Genomic DNA, 26,284 nt, shown 5'->3' with positions numbered 1-26,284 from the left:
TCAGGTTACAGACTCCGCTAACCCAGAAATAGTACCTCGGGTTAAGAACTTTGCTTCAGGATGAGAACAAAAATTGTGCGGTGGCAGCGGGAGGCCCTATTAGATAAAGTGCTGCTTCAGGTTAAGAACAGTTTCAGGTTAAGAACAGACCTCCGGAACGAATTAAGTACGTAACCAGATGTACCACTGTACTTTAAAGCCAATTAAAGATCCAATTAAATGGAGAACCTCTGCTTCTTTTTAAATTTTTAAACTTGTTTTCCAAACTTTAACAAATCAATCCAAATTATTTAAACATTTTTTAAATAAAAAATAGGCTTCCAGCTCCTGTTGCAAATATGTCCAATTCTTCCTGATGTTGCTGCTTCATTGTTCTTATTTAATCATCTTTTCATCCTTCTATTCGTTTTAATCCATTTATATAGCTATCCGCTCTTGTTGCCTTGCAGTCAGTTCTTCTGTTGTTTCCCAAACACATAAAAGTCCATTTCCCATGTGCAGCCCTTCAGGCACTCTTTTCTCAGGACTGGTGTGTAGAGGGATTAACTGCCATAATTCATTGTCCATTCACATTCCTCTCCTTTAAGGACTCCTTTGAAAGCACTCCTTCCGTTCTTCAAGGCTACACTGAGCCATAAATAAATCCCCGACAAGATGACCATTCCACCATTAAAACTCGGGATTATTTTCCACAGCCCACAGTTAAAAATCAAAGACACATATAACCCCCCCCCCGTGCAATTAGCAGACCCTCGTCCTTGCAAATCTCATCTCACTACAGATCAAGTCCAAGAATAATTTATATAAAATCCATACGTTCGAGAGGGGAGGGTATAGAAAAGCATTGTAAAACCCTTTATGGAGCATAAATCAATGGCTCCCACATTTCTTGATATCAGATAACATCATAACGCCTGCACACGATTCTTCTATTTTGTGGGGAGGTGGTCAGAAAATAAAAGACCCTTAAAAATCATGAAAGCAAAGATTGCCCCCCCCCCATCATTGTTCCTTACTGTTGTAAGAAATTTCGTGCTTGTTCAAAGTCATTCAGATACCTTCATAGCTCGTGTCAAGTCCATTCGGTAGCTGGTTAGTTGCAGCCCATTATCATATGCCGCTTCAGGAGTGCCCCATAATTAATGCCAATATTCTGAATTCTTGAGGAACCATTCTCAAATCATGCTGCCGATGGATGGAGGCCTCCATTAAGGCAGGTGGGATTAAGGCAGGTGGGATTGTCACCACACACAGCCACTCAGCCTAACCTTCCTCACAGGGTTGCTTAAGTTTTTTGGCAAAGGTGGGCTAAAAATGCAACCAGCATCAAATACATACATACATACATACATACTGTTATGTTGTGGGTTGACATAGCAGACGACACAGCGATTTCTCCAAAGCAGCTCTTTATTTTGTAAGCTGGAATAGAACTGACCAGCAAACAGCTCAGCCGGCCTGCTTTTATAGGCAGCCGGCTGTCAACATTGTAGCAACAACAACCCAGAGTTTCCCGTCTAAAATAACTGACGTGGATGTGAGTGAAAACTATCTACAGACCTGAGTGAAAACTATCTACAGTATCCCCCTGCTGGCCCAGGGTGAAACTTCACTACATAACACCCCTCCCCGCTGAGATAAGGCTTTAGTTACAATCGTAATGGTTTCCTTATATACAGCACTACGCGTAATGGTTCAATTAGGCACAAAAGCATATCGGTTACATTTCCCATACTTAAACCAACAGTGATACATGTCCAACAACATAGTCCTTTAAATAAGTTGGGCACTTGGAAACTCTGCCAGACCACCGGGGACTGGTAGCCAAGTCCGGAGGGCCACACAGTTCTTGCTGAGGCTGTGGTGCGACCCTAGGTGGCGTTGAAACCAAATCCCCTGGATCTGCTGCTGTGGGTGGAGCCTCCGCAAGTGGAGTGGTCTGAGTCTGTGGTAAGTCTGGCAGACCCTCTGAAGTGGTTTGGTTTGGCTCCACGCTGGCAGTTTGCGAGGGAGGTGTAGGTGGAGCCTCGCCATCTGTAAGTGTCTCTTCTGAAGCCACAGGCGCAGTTGGGGGCACCACGGTAGTGTCCAAGTCCCCAACCCTGCACCTAAGCTGGTCTATGTGCCGGCGCCACAAGCGTCCGTCTTCGAGTGCCACCTGGTACGAGCGAGGTCCAGTGACTCCCACTACTGTGGCTGGCACCCAAGGAATGTCCCCCACATAGTTCCAGGCAAAGACCTGGTTTCCTGGGACAAATGACCGTGGCGCGTTGGCACAGCCTGGGGGTTCAGCCACGGCAAAGTCCGGGTGCAGCCGGTCGAGTGGTGACCTGAGGCGGCGGCCCATAAGCAGTTCAGCAGGACTCCGCCCTGTGGCCGCATGAGGGTGATGTGTTGCACAAACAAGTATTTGGCGACCCGCTCGTGCCAGTCTCCCCGGTCCAGGTGCGCCAGTGCCTCTTTTGCCAAGCACACCATTCTCTCCGCTTGCCCGTTGCTGGATGGATGAAAGGGTGCCGTTAGGGCATGGCGGATGCCCAGTCCCAAAAGATACCGCTCAAACGTGCCTGACGTGAACTGCGGTCCGTTGTCGGAGACAAGGACATCAGGACACCCATGCGTTGCAAACAGGCCTCGCAGCACCCGGATGACGGCCTCGGTAGTGGTGGAGGGCATCAGGGCCACCTCCAGCCATTTGGAATAGGCGTCCACCACTACCATAAAGGTCCGGCCGTGAAAGGGGCCAGCCAGATCGATGTGCACCCTCGACCAGGGTGTCTTTGGCGTCTCCCAGGTGTGTCCCTTACTTGCCGGTGGTTCAGGCCTCGACTCTTGGCACGCTTGACAGGCGGACACCCAGGCAGTGATGGCATCGTCCATATTAGGCCACCAGACGTAACACCGAGCCAACGCCTTCATTTTGACAATTCCCGGGTGGCCAACGTGCAGAGCCTCCAGGACATGCTGACGGAGTCCCTGGGAAATCACGACGCGGTCTCCCCACAGCAGACAGCCGCGATGAGCCGAGAGTTCCTGTTGTCTGGTTGCGAAGGGCTGGAACTTCGATGCAAAAGGCCCTTGTGGCCACCCCCTCCACACCCAGTTGAGCACCCGGCTGATGGTGCGATCCTTGGCAGACGCGGAGGCCACAGTGGCAGCCGATACAGGCGCTGCCGGAAGATCCTCAATCAGGAGGAGCGATGAAGCTGGAGCCGGGTCTTCCACAAATGCTGGAAGAGGGCAACGGCTGAGGGCGTCAGCATGGCCCATCGATTTCCCCGGGCGATGGACGAGCCGGTAGTGGTAGGCAGCCAGGAAAACAGTCCATCGCAGCATGCGTGGCGAGAAGACCGGTGGAGTTGGACGATCACCGGCGAGGAGGCCCAGGAGTGGCTTGTGGTCAGTGATGAGGTCAAAAGTCCTGCCATAGAGGTATTCACGGAACCTCTTCACTCCAGCCACAAGTGCCAGTGCCTCCTTGTCGAGCTGGCTGTAATTCCGTTCCGTCGGAGATAGCGTCCTGGAAAAGTAGGCGAGCGGTGCATCTCTTCCGTCTGGAAAACGGTGACTAAGGACAGCGCCGATGCCAAAAGGTGAGGCGTCGCAGGCAAGGACCAGCGGCCTGGATTCACTGTACTGTACCAGCACACGGTCCGATGAAAGGAGAGCCTTGAAGGCTGCCGTCTCCCGATGACCCCAGGCCCAAGGTGTCTTTGTGCTAAGGAGTCGGTGAAGAGGCTCAGCCACTGTGGCTTTGTGGGGCAGGAACATGTTATAAAAGTTCAGCAGCCCCAGGAACGCCTGCAACTCCGTCTTGTTCTTTGGGATGGGGGCCTGCTGGATAGCGCGGATCTTGGATGTGGTTGGGTGGAGGCCGGAGGCGTCGATAAGATAGCCCAGGAACTCTACCTGTGGAACGGCGATCTGGCACTTCTCCCTCTTTACCTTGAGCCCGGCCTCTTGGAACCTGGTCAGCACGGCATGGAGGCGCTCGAACAGCTGCTGGTGTGAGTCTGCGGACACCAAGACGTCATCAAAATATGGTACCACGCCCGGAAGCCCTTGCAGGAGACGCTCCATAAGGCTTTGGAAAATGCCAGGAGCCACACTCACCCCGAAATGCAACCAGCGGCAACGGAATGCCCCTCCGTGGGTGACGATCGTCTGGGCTTCAGCAGTGGCATCATCGACGGGCAGTTGTTGATAGGCTTGGGCAAGGTCCAGCTTAGCGAAGACCTTACCCTCACCCAGGGAATGCAGCAGGTGTTGGACAACAGGAACCGGATAAGCGTGCTGCTGAAGTGCCTTGTTGATCGTGCACTTGTAGTCAGCGCAGATTCTCACCGACCCGTCTGGCTTGACAGGCGTGACGATGGGGGTTTCCCACTTGGCGTGGTCAACCGGCTTCAAAACTCCTTGGGCGATCAGTTTGTCCAGTTGTTCGTCCACCTTAGCCTTGAGAGCAAAGGGAACCCGGCGTGGCTTTAGCTTGATGGATCAAGGCTAAAGGAGATGGGCGTACCTGTATATTGCCCCAAGGTGCCGTCAAAAACATCGGCAAAGTCTTTGACCAGACCCTCAGTCTCTGCGTTAGAGATGCAGTTGATGCCGGTGACTTCCAGGCCGAGGGCATCAAACCAGTCTAGCCCTAGGAGGCTTGGCCGCTGACCTTCGACCACCACCAACTGGAGCAGGCCCGAAAAATCCTTGAAGGCGATCCGGAACCGGCCAACGCCTACCACGGGAATGTCGTTTCCCTGGTAGTCTCTCAGGTGTACGCGGTGAGAGTCGAGTTGCCTTTTGGACACTCTGGGTACCAGTCTTTTGATGGTGCTCCAAGACACGATGGACAGGGCAGACCCGGTGTTGATCTCCATGTCACATGGAGCTCCTTCAATGAGCACCGTGACGTTCAGCTTGCGTCGCGTAGGCAAGTCGGTTTGGCCAATTGTGGTTCCAGACGGGCAGCGGCAGTTGGTAAGAGCAAAACAACTTTCCTTGGCAGACTGGAGTGAAGACTTGGACTTGCGAGTCGGTGAAGGGGGGTGTCAGATGGAGCCGATCGGCAGACCTTAGCAATGTGGCCCCTTCTGGAACACTTCCTACAGATGGCGTCTCTGAATCGACACTTGGCACGGGAATGGTTGCCTCCGCAGCCGGCACATTCTGGTTGGCCCTTGGACTTTTGTTGGAACTTCCTGCGCTCCCGCTTTGTCTGGTGCACATCATCGTCTTCACTGGAGGATGCCTCATCACTGCTGGCCTCTTCATGATGCACCGGAACTCGCTTCCTATCAAGACGCGGGCTGCTGGACTTGCGGATCTCCTGGGCGGAGCGTTCAGCAGCTTCTGAGGCCACAGCCTCCTCAATGGCTTTCTGTAGTGTGAGGTCTGGCTTGGCGAGGAGACGCCGTTGCAGATGGATGTCCCGGACCCCGCAGACGATTCGATCCATCAGGGCATCATCTAAGTCTCGGAACTCGCAGTGCATTGCAGCCTGTCGCAGGGCGGTGGTGTAGTTGTTGATTGACTCCCCCTCTGCCTGGTTCTGGTGGTAGAACGCATGGCGGGCAGCAATCTTGGATGGCTTTGGTGCGTAGTGGTTGCGGAGCTTCTCTTGGATCGTGTCCCACGGTGTTGCCTGGACTGCTTCAGGCGCAACCAATGCTCGGGCTGTCTCAAACACCTCAGGCCCCGCTTCCGCTCCTTTGATACTTCTGTCAGCTCGTTGGTTTGGAGGTAGCAGTCGAACCGAGCGAGGTAGGAGTCCTATGATTCAGAGGCTGGCGCAAACAGCGGTAGAGGCACAAGTGAAGCCATGATTCCGATGCCGGCGTGAAGGGCGATGGATGGAACACAGTGCTCTAGCCAGAACAGTCAGCTCTGAATTGGTTCTGTCCAGTGATTTCGCTCAGTGATTTTGCTCTGTGATTCAGCTCAGTTCAGAGGCTGGCCGCATCTGGCTGTGCTCTGATGTCCATCGATCCCACCTTCGTCGCCAGTGTTATGTTGTGGGTTGACATAGCAGACGACACAGCAATTTCTCCAAAGCAGCTCTTTATTTTGTAAGCTGGAATAGAACTGACTAGCAAACAGCTCAGCCGGCCTGCTTTTATAGGCAGCCGGCTGTCAACATTGTAGCAACAACAGCCCAGAGTTTCCCGCCTAAAATAACTGACGTGGACCTGAGTGAAAACTATCTACAGTATCCCCCTGCTGGCCCAGGGTGAAACTTCACTACATAACACATACATACATACATACATACATACATACATACATACATATATACATACATACTACACTCCACATCAGCTAGTGAGAAAAGAGAAAAACAAATGGCTCCTATGTTATAACTTACTGGTTTAAAAGTGTTGGGCTCAGGAAAATATTTGGGGTTTCTATGAATCCAATATGGAGACAAGGCCAGCAGGTCACCAGCAGGGATAACAAAATTCTAAAAGCAGAAGAACATGCTCTTAATAATAATAACAACAACAACAACAACAACAACAACAACAACAACAATATATTTATTTATACTCCACCCATCTGGCTGGGTTTCCCCAGCTACTCTAGGCAGCTTCCAACAAAATATTAAAAATACAATAAAACATCAAACATTAAAAACTTCCCTAAACAGTGCTGCCTAATGCACACTTCAAACTCTGTTCCAACAAAGCCAGTCATTTATAAACATATTTATTTCACAAGAACACAGCAGGTAATCCTGTCTATATGAGGTCACTAATAAAGTGATGCACTTAGGTAATAATTGATTGTTAGCCAGACCCTAAACACGAAGATGTACTGTACTTGCTAGCTTTTATCTATGATGCCTTCATTGGAGTAGAATCTCACATAAATTTCAGCATCCCTCATTATCTTCAAGACAGTGAAAGAGGCTGGAGAGGGTGTCATTTGTGCTAAATAGATGACTTGACAGGAATTTCTATGTGTATCTGTATGTTTCATACATTCAACAACATATTCATTTTGAAGATTATTGAATGAAGAACTGTGGTACACTATTACTGTCATTAACAAAACCTTACTTGAATTGTCATTGGAGCGATCACTTTCTTGATGATGGCACCTGGTGCCCTTAATCGTATTGTTTCCAAAATACACCACTTGATAAATGGGAACTTTTTTAGGTCATCTTCAGATAACTGGATGTTTTCTTTACCTGCAAAAGTCACATACAAAAGTCCAGTTACTGAAACACTGCAAGCTTTCCCATATCTTTATGTGAATTCACAGTCATGCAAGAGTGGGAACTCTTAATGAGAGCAGTAGAACTCAGGTTAAGTATAATGAGAGAAAGATGGTGTGATTACGATCAAATTTTGGAGGAGAAGTTACAAATGTTAAACAGTTGAAACAATATTGATTCACTCTCCTCTCTGGCAGCCCTACCACATCAAATGTCTAGCAAACGCCCTATAATCTTACTCAACAAGTGGGTTGTAAACTGCAGTTAGAGGGTTGGGCCTTGCTTGCTTGCTTGCTTAGAAAGTGCAAGGCAGTGCTAGGTGGATGCCTTTGGCAGACCAGCACTTAGTTCATTTGGAGCATTTGGCTCATAACAGGCACCCTTCTCCTTTTTTTACCCACTGTGGGTTTCACTCATTTGACATGACAAGGATTCAGGCATTTCAACTTGCAATAAATTAATTAATAAACTTGTGAGTTCCCCAAAATACAATGAGTTCATGACAAGAGTTTTTATCTTATCTCCTTGGCAGCTTCCCTCATGCTTGGCAGGAAAATCCCATTGTTCAAGATAGCAGAACAAGTCATTGGCCTATGGTACCATATTTTTCTGTGTATAAGACTAGGGGTTTTTTTTACCAAAAAAATAAGGTTTAAAATTGGAGCATGTCTTATACACAGGTAGTGCTGAGGGGTGTTTTCTTAATTTGGGGTCCCCCAAAATAGGGGGCGCCTTATACATGGGGGCATCTTATTCATGAAAAAATATGGTATATTCTTCACAGATGCTACTGTATACCACTCCCTACACTTTTCACTCTAGAAGATATAATTTCTGGCACCTGTTCCTTCTTGTAGCAGTAGGGACCGTTTATGTCTTAGTTTAGAGTTATGAATAGATTACAATATTCATAATTAATGCTGCCACGCACCCAAATAATTTTGTTTCTCTCTCTTTTCTTGCAATAAAAGAAAGCTTTGCTTTAGTCAGGTCTGGACCTACATTCTTGGGTTACACACAAACTATTCAGACCCATTCAAGGACAGTGCCTGGTTCATCTCTACCAAAAGTTCCCCCTCCTCTCAAGGTGTGTTTAAAGGGATACTGGGGTGACAGGTTCATACACAAGGTTTTCCAATAGACATGTATGTTTAATAATAGGCAGGATTTGACACTTCTTCACAAGCGTATTCTTCTGGCCAATTCCCATGTGATTTAAAAAAACAACAAAACTAAGATATGTGCGTAGATTAATCCCAGTTGGAACATAAGTGTAGTTATACAAATGTCTACTTCAATATCAAGAAGTACCTGGGGCATATGTCTCAACACTAAAACAATAAGCATTTTGTGATCCTCAAATTGCATCCAATGCCAATTCACTGCTTACTGCTATGTCTAAATTAATTTGGTGAAATCCTTCAGATCAAAGCCTACGATAGATGCACATAGATGCAGATATGCAGACTGTTCCAAACAGTTTGATGTCATAGTAAGGCATTTAGGCATATTTACCTGATTTTCTATAAACCGGTTCTAGTTCATCCATGACTTTTTTGTAAACAGAAGGTTGAGATAGAATAAATGCTAGTGTCCAGAATGAAACCTAAAGAAAGACCAGAGGAAATGGTCATAGAATGACCTGAGGAAATTACACATTAACCCATAGAATTTGTTGTCACTGTGAGTGCTGACAGCCACTACCTCAGATGTCTTTAAAGTGGGATTGGACAGATTCACATGGAATGGGTTTATCAATGGCTCCTAGTCTAAGTGGCTAACCTGCTATATTCAGAGGTAGCAAGTCTCTGAATATCAGCGGCTATAACGGCTATATATAAAAGGATCTAGGAGTCTTGGTTGACCACAAACTTGACATGAGCCAACAGTGTGACGCGGCAGCTAAAAAAGCCAATGCAATTCTGGACTGCATCAATAGGAGTATAGCATCTAGATCAAGGGAAGTAATAGTGCCACTGTATTCTGCTCTGGTCAGACCTCACCTGGAGTACTGTGTCCAGTTCTGGGCACCACAGTTCAAGAAGGACACTGACAAACTGGAACGTGTCCAGAGGAGGGCAACCAAAATGGTCAAAGGCCTGGAAACGATGCCTTATGAGGAACGGCTAAGGGAGCTGGGCATGTTTAGCCTGGAGAAGAGGAGGTTAAGGGGTGATATGATAGCCATGTTCAAATATATAAAAGGATGTCACATAGAGGAGGGAGAAAGGTTGTTTTCTGCTGCTCCAGAGAAGCGGACACGGAGCAATGGATCCAAACTACAAGAAAGAAGATTCCACCTAAACATTAGGAAGAACTTCCTGACAGTAAGAGCTGTTCGACAGTGGAATTTGCTGCCAAGGAGTGTGGTGGAGTCTCCTTCTTTGGAGGTCTTTAAGCAGAGGCTTGACAACCATATGTCAGGAGTGCTCTGATGGTGTTTCCTGCTTGGCAGGGGGTTGGACTCGATGGCCCTTGTGGTCTCTTCCAACTCTATGATTCTATGATTCTAACCCTCATGTCCTTTTAGTGGGCTTTCAGGAGCATCTCACTGTACACGATGGGACTAGACAGCCAGGACTCCTCTTATTCTCTTCCTAATGATTAAACAGTATGTACATTTGTTTGTTTGTTTTTAAAGTTCTTTTTATTATTATTATTTTCCCCCATTCTTTATGATCACACTTTCATCTAGGGATATCAAATAACTTACAAAAAAAATCATTCAGTTAAAAATCTAACAATAACATGCATCAAAATCATCCTCCTATTAGTTATACATAACAGTATATACTTTTGTCCCTACTCATTTATCCTATTTTTTTTTTATTCCCCCCTTCCTCCCTCCCCTTTACCCCTCCCCCACAAACTTGTTCTTTCTTCATATCTTTAACCATGTGCACAGATTATTCATTCTAATTTGGATGCTGGGGTTGGCTTCCCCCTGTGCTATCCAGTTCCTATAACTTGTCCTTTTATCCAAAATCTTTTGACATTTGTTTTCCCATGTATCTTCCATCATTACCTGTTCAAATATATCAGATTGTATATATTCAAAAACATAGTCATTCCATTTTTCCATTGTCCATTTATCATTTTCTTTCCATCCTAATACAATAATAAGCATACCAGCTAAGATCATAATTTTATACCAATCTTGCTCTTTTCTTTCTATTTTACTATTCTCCAGTATTCCTGAGATAAGCATTTCTCTATTGACTTCTATTTAACCTGAAATACATCAGAAATAACCTATATAATCTTTTGCCAATATTCCTTTACACAAATGCACTCCCATCACATATGTGCATATACCTTAACTCTTGACCACAATGCCAACACTTAGGACTCAATCCTTTAACTATATATGCCAGTTGCACCGGGGTTCTATACCATTTCAATAGGAATTTCCTACTTAATTCTTTATATTTATCTTATTCTTTTTATTTTATCTGTACTCTTCATCATCTCTTGGACCGTATTCAAATGAAACAGCCCTTCCCGCTCCCATTTATTCTGAATTATCCTTATCATCCTTTCCTTACTTCTTATCATTAATTTAGATACCATGCTTGCTATCCCTTTCTCTGTTAATTGTCTTTTGTTAAGTATTTCATCAATTACGGATCCTGACCTCATCATATCCTCTATTTTTCCCGCTTCTATTAATTTATATAGCCCTTGCACTTCCAACCAATATTGTTTTCCTACTTTCTCCAAAATGCTATTTTTTGTCCTTAACTTCCCGTCTTCATCTAACACATCTTTTAATTTATTAAATCCATCTTCTTCTAATTTCTTCCACCATCCAGGATCTGCATCACTTATCTATATATTTTAATGGAGCTCACGTTGAATATATAGGCATCCATTTCTTATTCCACTTCTTCCAAATTGCTGGAGCTATTTTCCTAGGTCCTGTCGTCTTCTTACATGCCATCTGTATATCTCTGATAAAGATCCCCTCTCTTCCTATTCCATTATTTATTTCATTCTCCATCCTAACCATTTGATCTTATCATTATAAACAATATCTATTAAGTATTTCAACTGGAACACTTCATAATAAAATTCTAAATTTGATATGCCCCATCCCATCTCCTCCTGAGGGGAGTAGTTTACTATATCTGGTGTTCTGGCAACAGTATGTACGTGACCTAGCCAAATGTAATTTTTATTAGACTCGACTGTTTTTGCTTCAGTATCTGAAACCGGAATGTATGGGACCTAAAATCTGAGGGAGATCCGCAATCAAACAATGCTCATAAGTATATGAAGGGGTTAAAGACCACAAAGTTCAAATTGCTAGAGTAGACTAACTGATCTCACATCCCCTCTGAACAGTCTCATTAGGGAGGTGGTGGACTCCGCTTCCTTGCAGGTTTTTAAGCAGAGATTGGATGGCCATCTGCCATGGATACTTGAGAATCCTGAACTGCAAAGGGTTGGACTAGATGGCCCTTGGGGTACCTTCCAACTCTACAATTCTATGATTCTATGACATGCCTCATCTCAGCTACTTGCTGTTTTTTCTTAAATATTAAATATACTTAATATCTCTTCTTAACAATACGCAATCATAAAAGTGCATAACTGTGGTTGGATTACATATTTAAACTTTGCTTCTAGTCCCAGAGCTCCTCTTTGGCTGGCTCCCTGTGTACAGCAGGAAGAGAAAGTGACTCTGGGATGCCCCTTCTCTCAAAGGGGCAGTCATTTGCTTTTCTACACAAGGAAGGGAAGATCATAGAATCATTGGGGCGGGGGGGGGGGGGAGACTTGACACAGGGCTGCTGTTTTCAATGTGTGTTCAGAATAATGCCTAGCCTCTAAAACCTGTTAAGGCATTATGCGTAATATTCTTAAGGGTCCCGAGATGAAACGTTCATGTGTCATGTTACGATGGGATTCAGAATCTTTTGTTACTGAATCAATCTCTCCTGCAAATTTTGCCTCAGATGAAGGGGAGGAAGAACCCCAAAGGATAGTGCTTCCTTTATTCCCCACTCTTAAGAATATGTTCTTGACAGCATCCTCAGATACCTATGGATTCTCCTCAAAAACTGCCGCCTAATCCAGAAATCCCACCTTAGTGAGACCCAGAGAAAGAAGTAGCATTATCAGAATGCCTGCCTCACATACAAAAGCAGAGTGCTGCCCCTTGAATTGAGGATGGCAGTATCAGGTTCATGATTTCTGAGGCCCTGTGCACAGCCCATTTTTGTGGGGTGGGGCTGAATGTGCCTTTGCACTGTGCTCACCCCTCCCCAAACAATTTTTGCTGTAAGCCAGGCAGAGGGGGAAGATTATGATAATAATGAGGCCTCTGAATTAGGTAGAAGCTAAATTAGGTGGAAGTGACACTAGTCTCTGCTTGCACCAGACCCCAACTTAGAAGGTTGCTTAATACCTTTCTTTCTATAAGGACAAGAGACTTGCTCTTTTAAAAAATGCGACCTCAGAGTCTGGGGCCCCGGTTGCTGGCATGGGCCCTGGTGCAATTATTCTGATTTCCTGGTGTTCAAACAAATCACCTGATCAGTCACATGCCTGACTTCACTCACTGGCTATAAACATCAACACAGGAGCAGCGAGCCCAGGTCATTTGAAAGAAAATACATAGAAATGGCACATTGTTTCATAACTTTCTTCCTGGAAGGGCTAGAGACTTACCGTATATTTCGCCCCATAGGGCGCACCTAATTTTTTGGGGGGGAAATAAAGGAAAAAAAAATTTATTCCCCCCCCAGGTGCGAGGCTGGGGCGGGGGAAGCCTGAGCTTCCCCCGACCCCAGAACAGGCTGCTCTCCGCAAGCCGTGGTAGCCCTCCCGCGGCTTGCGCAGAGCTACCCGAAGCCCTGTCAGCACGACGGGACTTCGGGATAAGAGGCAGCTCTGCGCAAGCCGGGGGAGCCTGGCGGGAACTCCTGCGGGCTCCCAAGGCTTGCGGATAGCTTCCTGAAGCCTGGATAGCTTCCTGAAGCCTGGAGAGCGAGAGGGGTCGGTGCGCACCGACCCCCCTCGCTCTCCAGGCTTCAGGGAAAGCCTGCATTCGCCCCATAGGATGCACACACATTTCCCCTTTGATTTTGGAGGGGAAAAAGTGCGTCCTATAGGGCGAAAAATATGGTACTTTTCTAAGAAACTGAAGGCTCAGAAAATTGCCTGCCAGTGGCTCCTTGATTCACTTTACTCACTGAAGGAAGCATACTTTCTGTCTCATACTTACAGGAATTGCATTAGCTTGAGATGCCCAAAGGAGTAAGAGGCCATAATTAGCACTGAAGGTCTTTCCTTGCAAAGTGTCTAGGACATGTTGCCAAAGTGTCTGTTAAAATCAGAAGAACACAGACCAAATAAAAATAGCATACACTAATGGGGTAACAAGTCATTCTCACAGAGCAGCCATATTTTACTTTGAACCCAAGCTATTTCTATAACAAGCTGACTTACACCGGCCACTGGCTATCGAGTGCTTTTTATTTTAAATTTTGTAGAATTGTAGAATCATGGAGTTGGAAGGGACCCTGAGGATCATCTAGTCCAACTCCCTGCAATGCAGGAATATGCAGCTGTCCCATACAGGGATCGAACCTGTTATCATGGTGCACCGTGCTCTAACCAATTTATATGAAATTTTAATGACAATCTTTCCTCCTTGTGAAAGAGGCTATTTTAATGCCTCTTTTGCTGGGAAGGTGAGAGAAATTTCATGGGGCAGAGGAACATGTGTGTGTGGCTGTTTCCCCATACACTGCAAGTTTTACTATGGAAGAGGTGGCCCTGCCTTCTCTTGCAGAGGCGTGAGGCTCTGCACACACACAAGCTTTCTTCCTGACACCATTTTCTAGAATGCCCAAGTGACCACACTTCCTTCAGGTACAGATGATGGGGAAAGATACAAAAGTGTCAAATCTGTTGCCTCATGCTAGCTGGTATTTCCCCGTGCTCTGCTCATCACCAATTTCATTTGGATTTTAATGTGAGCCCTGCCTGATCCACACTTTAAGAAACAATAGCCAAGCCAAAACACAGTTAACCTTCAAATTTTGTAAAAATTCTCTGAATTGTGTGACGCAGTTCTCCAGTCAAATAATGTGTACAGAAATGTGTATATTAAGGGAAGGGGTGCATAAAAATGCATATATTAGTGAAAATAACATATAAAATATTATTGTATTAAAATGCATTGACTATTATTATTATTATTATGGATCTCTTGGGGGGAAATGTTTAGAGTGGGCAAAATCGCATGCATGTATGTATTTGAACAAATTTGCACTAAAAGCTTGGCTGTTTTCCATGAGGACTTTTTTCCTTAAGCAAAATGATTCTGAACTGAACTGATTCGGAACTGATTCAGAAACTGACCTATTCTTTCATCCCTAACTGCAACCTAGGTGGGAGAGATAGGCACTGATGGTCAGACCACAAAGAAGCCCAAGCACAAGAGTTATTTATTATGATTCCATGCTTCTAAATATTTGTTAAATGGAAATAGGTACATTTTACATCTTCAAGATGACAGTAGGGAAGAAATGTGTACACTCCACACGCCCTTGTTTATTGTCATTGTATGTTTTATTGCTGCTAGCTGCTTTTAATTGCCAGACAGAGTACTGTACTTTTCCGTCTATAGGATGCCCCCATGTATACGACGCCCCCTATTTTAGGGTGCTATAATTTAAGAAAATGGGGGGAGATGGCTATATTACCAGAGTTGCTGAGCTTTTTTGGGGGGGAGGATTGCCTACAGTTGCTGAGTCTTTGGGGGGGTTGCTTTTGGGAAGGATTGTGCAGAGTTGTTGGGCTTTTGGGGGGGATTGCCCATGGGGGGGGGGTGCAGAAAATCACTAACCCTAAAGACAAGAGCTCAGAATTGCTCGCGTTGCAGAAGCCGACAAGCACCTGCCCATTTGCAAACACAAGCTGGAAACCAAACACCCAATTGCTGCAGCGGCAGCCAATCCAAGGCAGGCCTTGACGCAGCAACCAATCACTCACCAAATCACCATTTACAAGCTGCAGCTTGTGGCTGCAACCAATCACCCGGTCCCCCAATGTACTGCCCGTGTATTAGACGAACTCTGTTTTTAAACACTATTTTGGAGTAAAAAACCCTCGTCTAATACATGAAAAAGTACGGTAAATCTGTGCTCTCATTATGCCAAAACTAAAAAAACACCACTGCGACATTGCTAGAAAGAACCCTTGATGCTGAGTCTTGGAATGGGGAAATACACAACCAGAACATACAAAAACCATGTGAGGAAAATGTCTTATGGAAGCTCTGGAGCTTGTGTAATGTTCTGCAATTGATGGGGTATGTGGCAATGGAATGAGGGGGTAGCATTAGATTCAAATATGTTCCTCCCCATATTTCTCACCCGCATGCTGCCCACAGCTCAACCCCTTCATTTGCTCCACCAACATATCTCTGTTAGCAGAATGGCTAGTGGCCTATCTGGCATTCTGCCGAAATAGTGACAACCTGCTGATGCCCAGAGCATTGTTTGGTGGGCAGAGCAGCCAGAAAAGTGAAGCCTTCAGCCAATTGCTCCTGATAAACTAGGCTTACAGTCAGCTGCTCCCACGGTTGGTTGAGCTAGACTGATACTTATGAATTGGAAGAATACAGATACGATCCTCCTTAATCAATGGCTTGACAACATGGCAACATATGAACAGACAGCTTATAGACGCAGACTTTTTTTGAATAGATACAATGATATTTCGAATGAGTTTGCAACTTTGCACAGAATATATTAGGTTATTGACAAATATATGTGTATTAGGATAATAAGAATATACATATCTGCATGGTATATGTATAGTAATATAACAGTATTTTTTAATACTCTCTCACACTTTTTTCTTTCCTCCTTTTTTTCACTGTATAAATGAAATTATCTTATTAAATTATTATTATTATTATTATTATTAATAATAATAATAAATGTTTGGTCGACCTTGATTCCAGTAGTCTCCACGTAGGGCTGACACTATGAAGCGCAAACTCCATCTCTGCTCTTGCAATTCCCAAGATTCTTTTTGCTTTGGCATTAGAGTTAACCACCAAGCTACAGTGAGGTCACCAGAATTAGATATTGACTGTGGTTTTTATTTCATGCATGCAAGTTGCCTTGCAGGCTGCTGCCAATAGGAAGAGCAGGATTATACCTTCAGAAGTAAGGCCTGCCTTTGAGATCACAAGGGTGCTTTCATCCTGATGTCAGTGCTCTGAGTTCCAACTGGCATCACCTCAGCTGTTGCTTTTCATATATAACCACAGTGGGTTACAGATTGCAGGGTCAGGCTCCTAGCTAGTTTAGCTATGCATGGTATATGCTTCTTTTACATATAGCCACAGTGTTATTTAGTTGCCCAACTAATAGTAACTTGGGGAGTTACTAATTATAGGTTGCCTAATTATCAGCTTGTCTGATGCCCAAGTCGTGGTGACTGCTTCCCATTAGGACTGGTGGGGCAGAGGCAAGGAAGATAACATCAGATGGACCCCTTGCTCCTACATCAGATAGCTGTTTAAGTGAAACTTCTGGAACCCTAAAACATTGGTACAATTGCTAATAACACATGCTCATATCTCTTCTATAGGTATACTTAGAAGGAAATCCCACTGTGCTCAAGCTTAGTCTTACACACACACGCACACACAGGAGTATAGCCTTCACCAACTTATTTTTTACAGGCTATTATAGATAAACTCACAGAAGAGCCAGTAGAAAAAAAGGGAAAAAAGCACCCCTGTTGCCATCTTGTAGTCTAGGAAGACGCCTCAGGTTGTAGATGACAGGTGGCCCATAGGACTGCCCCCCCCCCTTACAGCCTGTTAGGCAATGAGGAGGGATTCTGTTGGACTCCAGCTGGAGGACCACAGGCTGTCTTTCCCTCTCTGGCGTCAAAGCAACGCCTTACTCCCACTCTGTGATATTTCTCAAAAGTCCTCCCATTCCCCAGTCTCCTCACTTCAATCCCAGCCCTCCCAAAACTGCCTAAAATTTTGCCAAAAGGTTTGACACTTCATTGACTTGCGCAGCACCTGGCTTAGTATTTTATAAATAATAATATTAACATGAAAAGCCTTATGGAAGGTTTACCTTAGAACTGTCATCTGAAGGATTAGATTCCTCTGCATGCAAGACAACTTTTTCAAAACTTTTTAGGAGCCACTTCTTTGATTTAGACCATTTTCTAGGAAGCAAAAAGGAAAACAAACCCTTATGAAATATATATGATTATCTGTACTCAGGAAATAATTCTAAACAATTTTCCCATAATTTTTTAAACTTTCAAGTAATGCTCAATTGCAGAAGTTCAGCAGATCACAGTGGCAGGTGCTTGCCCTGCTTTTGAGCAATAAGGGCTCAGCAACCCTGACCTTTGCTCTGTTCTTTCCAGGCTCATTCCACGCTTTAAAGCCCCATGTCCATATTTTTGGCTCTGGAGCCTTTCCAGGCAAAACCTGGTCTTCAAAGTTCAATTGGAGCAAATGGCAACCGGTGGAAAACCCAAATTGACATTTGCTCAGATTCAGCACTAAACAGTGCGGTTTTGTGGGGAAAGCTCTGGGGCAAAAAATCCAACACTCAGGCATGGAGCTTTAAAGTGTGGACCTCTGCCTGGAAAGAGCAGGGCAAAAGGTGAGTGTGGATGAGCCCTTGAGCAACCAAATCTGCTCACAGTTCAAGGCACCACATTAAGGTGCTGCTTTCTGTTTATTCTGGCTAGGAAGAATGGTTCTTCTCCTAACTGGCTGGCATAAACAGAGCGTGCTACCAGAAGAAAGAGTGGTGATGTCCTGTCAGTGAATATAAGGAATAAAACTCTAGTGGGACAAACTCAGAGGGTAGTCTCTCTGAAATATACTCAGAGTCGCAAAGTGATTTCATGCTCTTTATTCAGCTCATAGTGGTGGTGAGGAGGAATGAATGAAAGTCCCCTCAAAGTATCTGCTTTATATACATTATTTACACAATGGGCTACACATGATTGGCTAATTCCGGAATTCTACTGTAAGCCAATCAGGTTGTGGATTCACTTCAATCTGGAGCATGATTGGGTGGTACCTGCCAACCAATCATACTGCTGCATTGTTCTAGGACCAATCAGACTGCTGCATTCTGAATCCTATTGTTCTAGGACCAATCAGACTGCTGCCTTATGGATCCTATTCAACTCAGTACATAACACCCTCAATTTTAATTTTTATGTGGTTTTATTGTATATAGATACTATTGTTGTAAACCACTTAAATGTTTTTACGATATGTAAAGGAAAAAGAAATACACATCTCTTCCCACTGGGGTTTTCCCTTTCCTCACAATAATTAATGGAGCCATTACACCCCACAGGAGGAGAAAGAAAGATGCTCCCAGTTCATGCTGGTCAGTAAGATTGAAGGGACCTGCCATGCTGGCCTTCATGAACAGAGTGCATTGAAAAATAAGGAATAGTACTACCACTGCCCCTTTCGTCACTACTGGAGAATTGCCAGCAGAATCAGGGAGGGCTTTCTGCTTGAGGCAGAACCACTTCTAACCCCAACTCTGATCACAGGGCAAGTACTTTCAGTTTTATGAGAAGCCCTGCAGGATTTCTCAGAAGAGCGTTATGAAGTGTAGGTGGGTGCCCACAAGGCAAGATGCAGTGATAACAGCAAGAACCTTTATTGAACTACATAACTGGGAAACAGGGGCAAAGAAACTGCTTATATACATTCCTGAAAGCCTGGGCCACTCCTACTCTCAACGTGATTGGATGTCTAAACTTCCAAACTGCGAATCGTGACTCAGAGTTCAAGGGCCAATGGCAGAGGCCCAAATCCTGAAATGTTCTGTGATTGGTCATCATGTATCGAATCAGAATACAGGAGCTCAGAATCCTTAGTCCAGACTCAAGCTCAGGCAAACACAGACCACTAAATATATAACACCTTACAAGAAGGGGGAAGATCCAATAAGGGCTTGTTGCAGGCCAGGATCTAAAGGATTTCTTAGGCATACAAAAGCACTTCTAAATACATGGTGAGCTACTGCAGACTGGCTCACAGCTAACTCCCAGAAAAGAAAGAGCCATCTTTGGAACAACCTTCCACTCTGCTCAGGCAGTTTGTCAACTCATGATGCAGTTAAGGCTAACCAGGATTTCCCTTACTATCTATCTCTATTTTCATTGAGGTGAGGATTAAATGACCACAATTATTTTTTGGAAAAAAGTTTAGCATCTGTTTCCAGATAGCCAAAACTGCACTTGGCCTAAATTTGCTCCCATTCAAGCAGGTTCCATAGCAGGGCCATGAGGCAAGCTCGCCTTGAGCGGCAGAAGCCCACCGGGCAGTGCCCCGTGGAGTCCTGCCACCTCTGGAGAAGCGGCACGCAGAGCAGCAATGGTTTCTGCAAAGATCTCACATAGCACATGAGAACTTGTGAGATTTCAGCGAGATCTCGCCAGAAGCCAGCACAACTGCTGGTGCTTTGTGAGTGCCGCTGTGCAATGCGGGTAAGGCAGGCTTCAGCAGTGGCGGGGGAGAGGAGCGTAATCAGAGGTGGGGCAACAAGGTGGCGCATTTACGTTTCTCCTCCGGCGGTAAAACAGGATGCACTGCCCCTGTTCCATAACATCACACTAAGCTGACTCTGTGCTCACACCTCTTCACAGAATGCAGGGTCCCCTCTTTGTTGTAGTGTAAATCTAGAAAATCAAAAGTGAACTTTGCGCATACTAGTTAGGCTCCCCAACTAGCTACTGCAAGCAGGAGTATGCCAGTTGGAGGGAAAACATGCCATCATATACGGTACGTTGTCTATGGATTACACCCATAATATTGTAGACATAAGCAACAGGAATCTGAGGACAGTCTAAGCTAGAACATGAATTTCTGGATAAATTTATATTGTCAAACAGAAACACTACTCCCTTACTTCAAAAAATATTTTGGAAGTTGGGTAGCATATTCAAAATCATCATCAAAGTTCTGATAGTGCTCCTCAAACTCCTTGACATTATCCCTGGTGGTCAAAAATATGTCTTTTCCAAACAGGGTGTTCACTGTTGATGGGAACATGATGTGCCTGCAATGGGAGAAAAGGTATAGTTGTGGACTGAAGGAAAATAATGTTAGAATCCACTTGGAATGGTCAGCTGTTGGCTATATTGGTTTCATACAACTAAAGTAAAAATAGTAAAGTAAAAATAGGTGAAACAGATTGTAGTGGATAAACTTCTGCTGTATAGGGCTTTAAAGGTTAAAACCAGCACCTTAAACCTGATCCTGTACTCCACCGGGGGCCAATGCAGCTAGTATAGCACTGGGTAAATGTGATCCCACAGTGAAGATCCCGTAAGGAGTCTCGCTGCGGCATTCTGCACCCGCTGGAGTTTCTAGATCAGTTTCAAGGGCAGCCCCACATAGAGTGAGTTACAATAATCAAGCCTGGAGGTGCCCATCACATGGATCACAGTGGTGAGGTCAAGGTGTGAGAGGTAAGGGACCAACTGCTTAGCTCAGTGGAGATGAAAAAATGCTGCCTTTGTTGTAGCTGTAACCTGTGCCTCCCTAAAAAGGGAGGTGTCGAAAATTACACCCAAACTCTTGACGGAAGGTGCGGGTACTAGTTGCGCCCCTGCAAGGGATGGGAGTTGCCCCCCCCACAACCCCATATCGTCTCAACCCAGTCAAAGGACCTCTGTCTTCGAAGGATTTACCTTTACCAAGCTCCCACGTAGCCATCCAGCCATCTGAACAGTGTGTCTAGGGCTGAGTCAGGGTGGCAGTCCATTAACAGATGAAGCTGGGTGTCATCAGGATATGTCATTCTAATACAGTGGTACCTCGGGTTAAGTACTTAAGTCGTTCCAGAGGTCCGTACTTAACCTGAAGCACCACTTTAGCTAATGGGGCCTCCTGCTGCCGCCGCACCACCAAAACACGATTTCTGTTCTCATCCTGAAGCAAAGTTCTTAACCTGAAGCACTATTTCTGGGTTAGCGGAGTGTGTAACCTGAAGCGTATGCAACCTGAAGCGTATGTAACCCGAGGTACCACTGTAATGTTAGAATCCAATTCTCCCAAACCAAAATTCCGGACAAGCTGGGCAAGGGGGCACATATAGATGTTAAAAATCATCGGGAGAGAATTGCACCCTGCAGTACTCCAAACACAAAGGAGTAGCGCGACGACAACTCCTTCCCCCCCAGTGCCACCCTCTGTCCCTGACAGAGAAATGAGTGCAGCCATTGAAGGACTGCGCCCTGAATCCCCTCGTAGGTGAGGTGGTGGTCTAGAAGTTTGTGGTCAACCATGTCAAAGGCTGCTGACAGATCTAAAAGAATCAACAGCCCCGACCCGCCTCAATCCAGCTGCCTACGGAACTCATCTGTTATGGCGACCAGAGCCGTCTCAGTCCCATGACCAGAGCAAAAACCAGACTGGAATGGATCCAAAGCGGATCCAAAGTCAAATTGTTCCAATGTACAAGTATGTATTATGGTTTGATCCCTGCATTGCAAGGTGTTGAACGGGATGCTCCTTGGGTCCCTTCCAGCTCTATTCAATGATTCTATGAAATTAGCCTCAAAGAGTATATTTATCGCACTCCCTTGCTATTACATACTAAGGAGATGCTACTGTTGGCTTCACAAGAATATCCTATCCAATAGTAAAATGGGTTTATGGCAACTCCACCAGTGCCCTACCCTTCTGCTTTCTCTTGTAGTGTTTAAACTATATTTTATTTTCTTCTAAACTACAACATTTATGGCTTATTCTAGATATTAATTTTATTTAATGAAAAGAATGGAGGCCTGTGCCATTCTGGCTGGTTTGCAAAATTGCCTACCTTACAAGATCTCTGAGCTCCTCAGTTCCCTCGTGACCCAAGTCCTCCATGTGTTTCTGAAGTTCCTGGCAGAGACTCCTGGGCATATGCTGCAGATTAGATGTACTCAGTCTTCCCTTCATCATGATATATAACCTGCTCCTATTCTTGTAAAATATTTCTTCAGGAATTGAAGCTTCAAAATCCAAGTGGGAAAAATAACATCAGTCAGAATAAGCTGTAAAGTTTTACTTAAAATACCCTAGAATCTGTGCAGGCATCATGAACAGTTTTGTTTCTATATTTCATGTTGTGTTGTCTTTCAAAATAGGCAATTCTTTCTGATTAGACATAAAAAATATGTAGATACAGAATCTTGACATAATGTGCCCTGGTAAAGTTGGGTGCTTCCTTGTCTTCACTAAATACGTCTTCATTATAGTGTGAATAAGCAACTGAGAATTTCTTAATGGCATATATAGGAATGGCAGACTCCTCCGAGTCTGATGCCATGGCACTCCCACACTGTTTCTTCCATCTAAATTTCATGCCCCCGCCCCCAGTGGAAAAATACAGGTACCTGTATGTCATGGAAGTGTACATGGAAGTGCATATTGCTGTAGTTTGCATATTAATCTGTGTTCTAGAACCAGTAAAGTGAATAGGATCAGAATTCATTGTTGTGGAGTGTGTGTTAAGTCCACAAACAATAAGTAATTAATGGCATGTTCAGCATGTTTCCTTTACATTGGGGTGGGGAAGATAGTGATCAGTTGATAGGTGGGGGTTAAATCCTGCTTTCTGCAGGGTTAGGCGGCATGTGGGAGTTAGGTAAGTAGTTCCTAGTGAGTTAGTTAGTTCCCAGTAGTGATGTATGGAAGTGAGAGATGGGCTAATAATAATAATAATAATAATAATAATAATAATAATAATAATAATAATTCTATTTATACCCCACATTTCCTGGTTTAAAAACCGGGCTCAGGGCGGCTAACAGCAAATATAAAACATTGATTAAAATGCGACTTTAAAACAGCATAAAATACAACATAAAATAAAGCATCAATATCAATAAAATTCAAAAATTCAGGAGTCATTTTTTGGGGGGGGAACCCAGTCAGTAGACATCAAATGATCACCAGGGTTAACTGGCCAAGTTGGTCCTACAAGGGCCAGCAAGGAGACCAGGGAAGAATTTAAATGTGGGGTCCCAGAAAGGGTTTCTTCATAGAAGAGGAAAGGGAAAAGGGAATAGAGGTTCAGGCTAATTCAAATTGAAGGCCAGGTGGAATAGCTCTGTCTTACAGGCCCTGCGGAAGGAGCTCAAGTCCTGCAGGGCCCTAGTCTCATGGGACAGAGCATTCCACCAGGTCGGAGCCGTCACTGAAAAAGTGAGGGAGGATAGTTTGGCTTCCTTAGGCCCCTGGACCTTTAAGCTATTATTATTCATGTACCTTAGGGTCCTCTGCGGAACGTACCAGGAGAGGCAGTCCCGTAAGTACAAGGGTCCAAGGCTGCATAGGGCTTTAAAGGTTAAAACCAGCACCTTAAACTATACTCCACCGGGAGCCAGTGCAGCTGGTAAAGCACTGGGTGAATATGCTCCCATGGCAAGGACCCTGTGAGGAGCCTTGCTGCAGCATTCTGCACCTGCTGGAGTTTCTGGGACAGTTTCAAGGGCAGTCCCGCATAGAGCGAGTTACAGTAGTCAAGCCTGGAGGTGACCGTCGCATGGATCATGTCACATGCATAAAGAAGGCTGATCGCCGAAGAATTGATGCTTTTGAATTACGGTGCTGGAGGAGACTCTTGAGAGTTCCATGAACTGCAAGAAGATCAAACCTATCCATTCTGAAGGAAATCAGCCCTGAGTGCTCACTGGAAGGACAGATCCTGAAGCTGAGGCTCCAATACTTTGGCCACCTCATGAGAAAAGAAGACTCCCTGGAAATGACCGCTCCCCACATGCCTTTTGTGTGGTTGCGTGCAGCCCCCGGATCCCAGTGAGGCTCCCGGTAGTATGGGCTGGCTTCACCCTCCCCAGACTGGATACCTGGAGATCTCTGCCTACCTCAGCCAATCACCCAATCCTGCCTGGGAGGCATTGCCAGGGGATTGGCCAGGTAGGGGGAAGGACCGTCCTGCCCACACAATGGAAAGTGGATCTTATACCTGCAAAGTGTCAGTTGGCTCCAGAGCTTCTCCCATCCTGCCCTCCCTCAGTTAAGCCTTCTTTTGCAGGTTAACCTCTTCTCCACAGGTACATGGGTCACTGTTGAAGGGCCGGAAAGGAATTTTCCTGCATTGGCACGTTTTGCCTTTCCTGTAGCAAAAATGTCACAACTTTGGCGGTTTCAGGCCTTGGGTGGAATCCTTTAGTCTATCTTCCTAAATGGGGGGGGGCGTGAAGCGGTGACCCAAGCCCCCCTTGCGGCAGTGATCCCAGGGTTCCCCATTAAAGGGGTCTTGAGGAGAGGCATTAGCCATATGCCAAGAGGTTGTCATTGCTTTCCCCTGCGAAGGCGGCAAAACAGGGGGCGGGCTCTCTGCTTGAACATATGTTTTCCAGAGCCAGCCCAATCCCCACACATTCTGGATAACCCTGAAGTCTCCCAGATCCCCGGCTGGGGACTGAGAAGGATAAATGCCCAATGCCTGAGCCAAGGTCTCCCTACATCTAAAACTTAATAAAGTTGTGGCCAATTTTAATCCCATAGCACATTTCTTCAGTCATTATTCCACTCAGGGGTCGCCTGGGATTGGGGGGACTCCACCTGTCCACACAAAGATCCTGATGTTGGGAAAGATAGAGGGCACAAGGAGAAGGGGACAACAGAGGATGAGATGGTTGGACAGTGTTCTCGAAACTACCAACATGAATTTGACAAAACTGCGGGAGACAGTGGAAGATATTAGCCTGGTGTGCTCTGGTCCGGGGGGTCACAGAGAGTCGGACACAACTAAATGACTAAACAACAACAACAAATTTAGTGGAAACAAGCTGCAGTGGAATGGAAGCAGTGCTAATGTTTATGAACACAGACGAGAATGGAAATTGTTGCCTTCTTACATCACTACCTGTATAGTGCCTGTATTACTGGAACTGTCTTTAGTAAGGCTAATAACATCTCTGAGGGAGGATAATTTTGAAGTGAAAAACATGAGTGTGTTACGTAAATTTGGTTTCCCTATAGAATACTGTAATTGGATTAAAATGATTTATAAAAACCCAACGTCCCGGGTCGTTACAAATGGAAGAATTTTGAATTTGATTAGTTTAAATCGAGGAACGAGACAAGGATGTCCTCTTTCTCCATTATTATTTAATCTCTGCCTGGAACCATTAACAAGAGCAATAATTCAGGATGAGCATATCAAGGGTGTAAAACACAACAAAGATAATTACAAAATTGTATTATTTGTGGATGATATCCTTTTATTTATTACAAAACCAGAAGATACAATTCCAAAAATTATGGAGAAAATAAAAACCTTTGGCAGAATATCGGGATATTCTATAAATTGGACAAAATCAGAGATTTTACCAATTGGGCCAAGGGCAACATTGTATAGAAACCATCAATTTCGGATGTGCAAAGACTTTATTAAATATTTGGGTATAATGATTTCATTGGATATAGACCAAATTGTAAAATTAAATTTGAATCAAATTATAAATGAGATTTTTTATATATATATTGAAAGCTGGGGACCTCTAAACCTTTCCCTTTGGGGAAAGGTTAATGTCCTCAAAATGAATGTTGTTCCAAAGCTTTTATACATTCTCAGAGGATTACCAATACATATTCCCAAATTTTATTTCCAAAAAATAAATCAGCTATTTAGATTGTGCCTGTGGGGTACAAAGCCACCAAAAATATTACTACATAAAATGCAACTTCCAACTAAGGAAGGTGGCTTTGGTCTCCCAAATCTGGAACTATATCACCAGGCCTACCTGCTGAGTAAGACTAATGATTGGAGAGCTAGCAGGAATCCCATTTGGGCTACTCTTGAATATAGTTTCTTTGAACCTCTTGTAGGGTGGGATAAACTGGGCTCCAATTTTATGAAATATCCTATTATCCTGGAGACTATTAAAGCACCTATAAAAATTTGGTTGAATAAAAATAATAAGGATGACCCCTATCAGCATGAGAAATTAACAATTTGGGCCAACCCAAAATAAAAAATTGGAAATCAAGTAATAATTTGGCAAAATTGGATGAAA

The 26,284-nt window shown here is 44.7% G+C and overlaps 1 protein-coding gene across 6 annotated transcripts in view; it reads right to left on the bottom strand.

The window, feature by feature from the left end:
• The window catches only part of CYP39A1 (cytochrome P450 family 39 subfamily A member 1), a 78,752-nt gene that overhangs the window by 39,910 nt on the left and 12,558 nt on the right, over positions 1 to 26,284 (bottom strand). For 5 of the 6 annotated variants that reach the window (XR_014154880.1, XM_081855607.1, XM_081855610.1 and 2 more), the window contains exons 3-9: positions 22,075 to 22,249; positions 20,158 to 20,307; positions 17,335 to 17,428; positions 13,446 to 13,544; positions 8,732 to 8,822; positions 7,056 to 7,189; positions 6,362 to 6,457 (exon numbers count right to left, since the gene is read on the bottom strand). Coding sequence is in view for 5 of the 6 variants with exons in the window: in XM_081855607.1 (XP_081711733.1) it covers positions 6,362 to 6,457; positions 7,056 to 7,189; positions 8,732 to 8,822; positions 13,446 to 13,544; positions 17,335 to 17,428; positions 20,158 to 20,307; positions 22,075 to 22,249 (839 nt within the window). In the remaining variant the exon portion in view is untranslated. The remainder of the gene's footprint in view (positions 1 to 6,361; positions 6,458 to 7,055; positions 7,190 to 8,731; positions 8,823 to 13,445; positions 13,545 to 17,334; positions 17,429 to 20,157; positions 20,308 to 22,074; positions 22,250 to 26,284) is intronic. The other variant, XM_081855609.1, reaches the window with a different exon arrangement.

Source organism: Podarcis erhardii (assembly GCF_964252035.2).
Source record: "Podarcis erhardii genome assembly, chromosome: 3".
Classification (NCBI taxonomy): domain Eukaryota; kingdom Metazoa; phylum Chordata; class Lepidosauria; order Squamata; family Lacertidae; genus Podarcis; species Podarcis erhardii.
The sequence above is the reverse complement of the archived record's forward strand: the minus strand, read 5'-3'. Positions and strand labels throughout refer to the sequence as shown.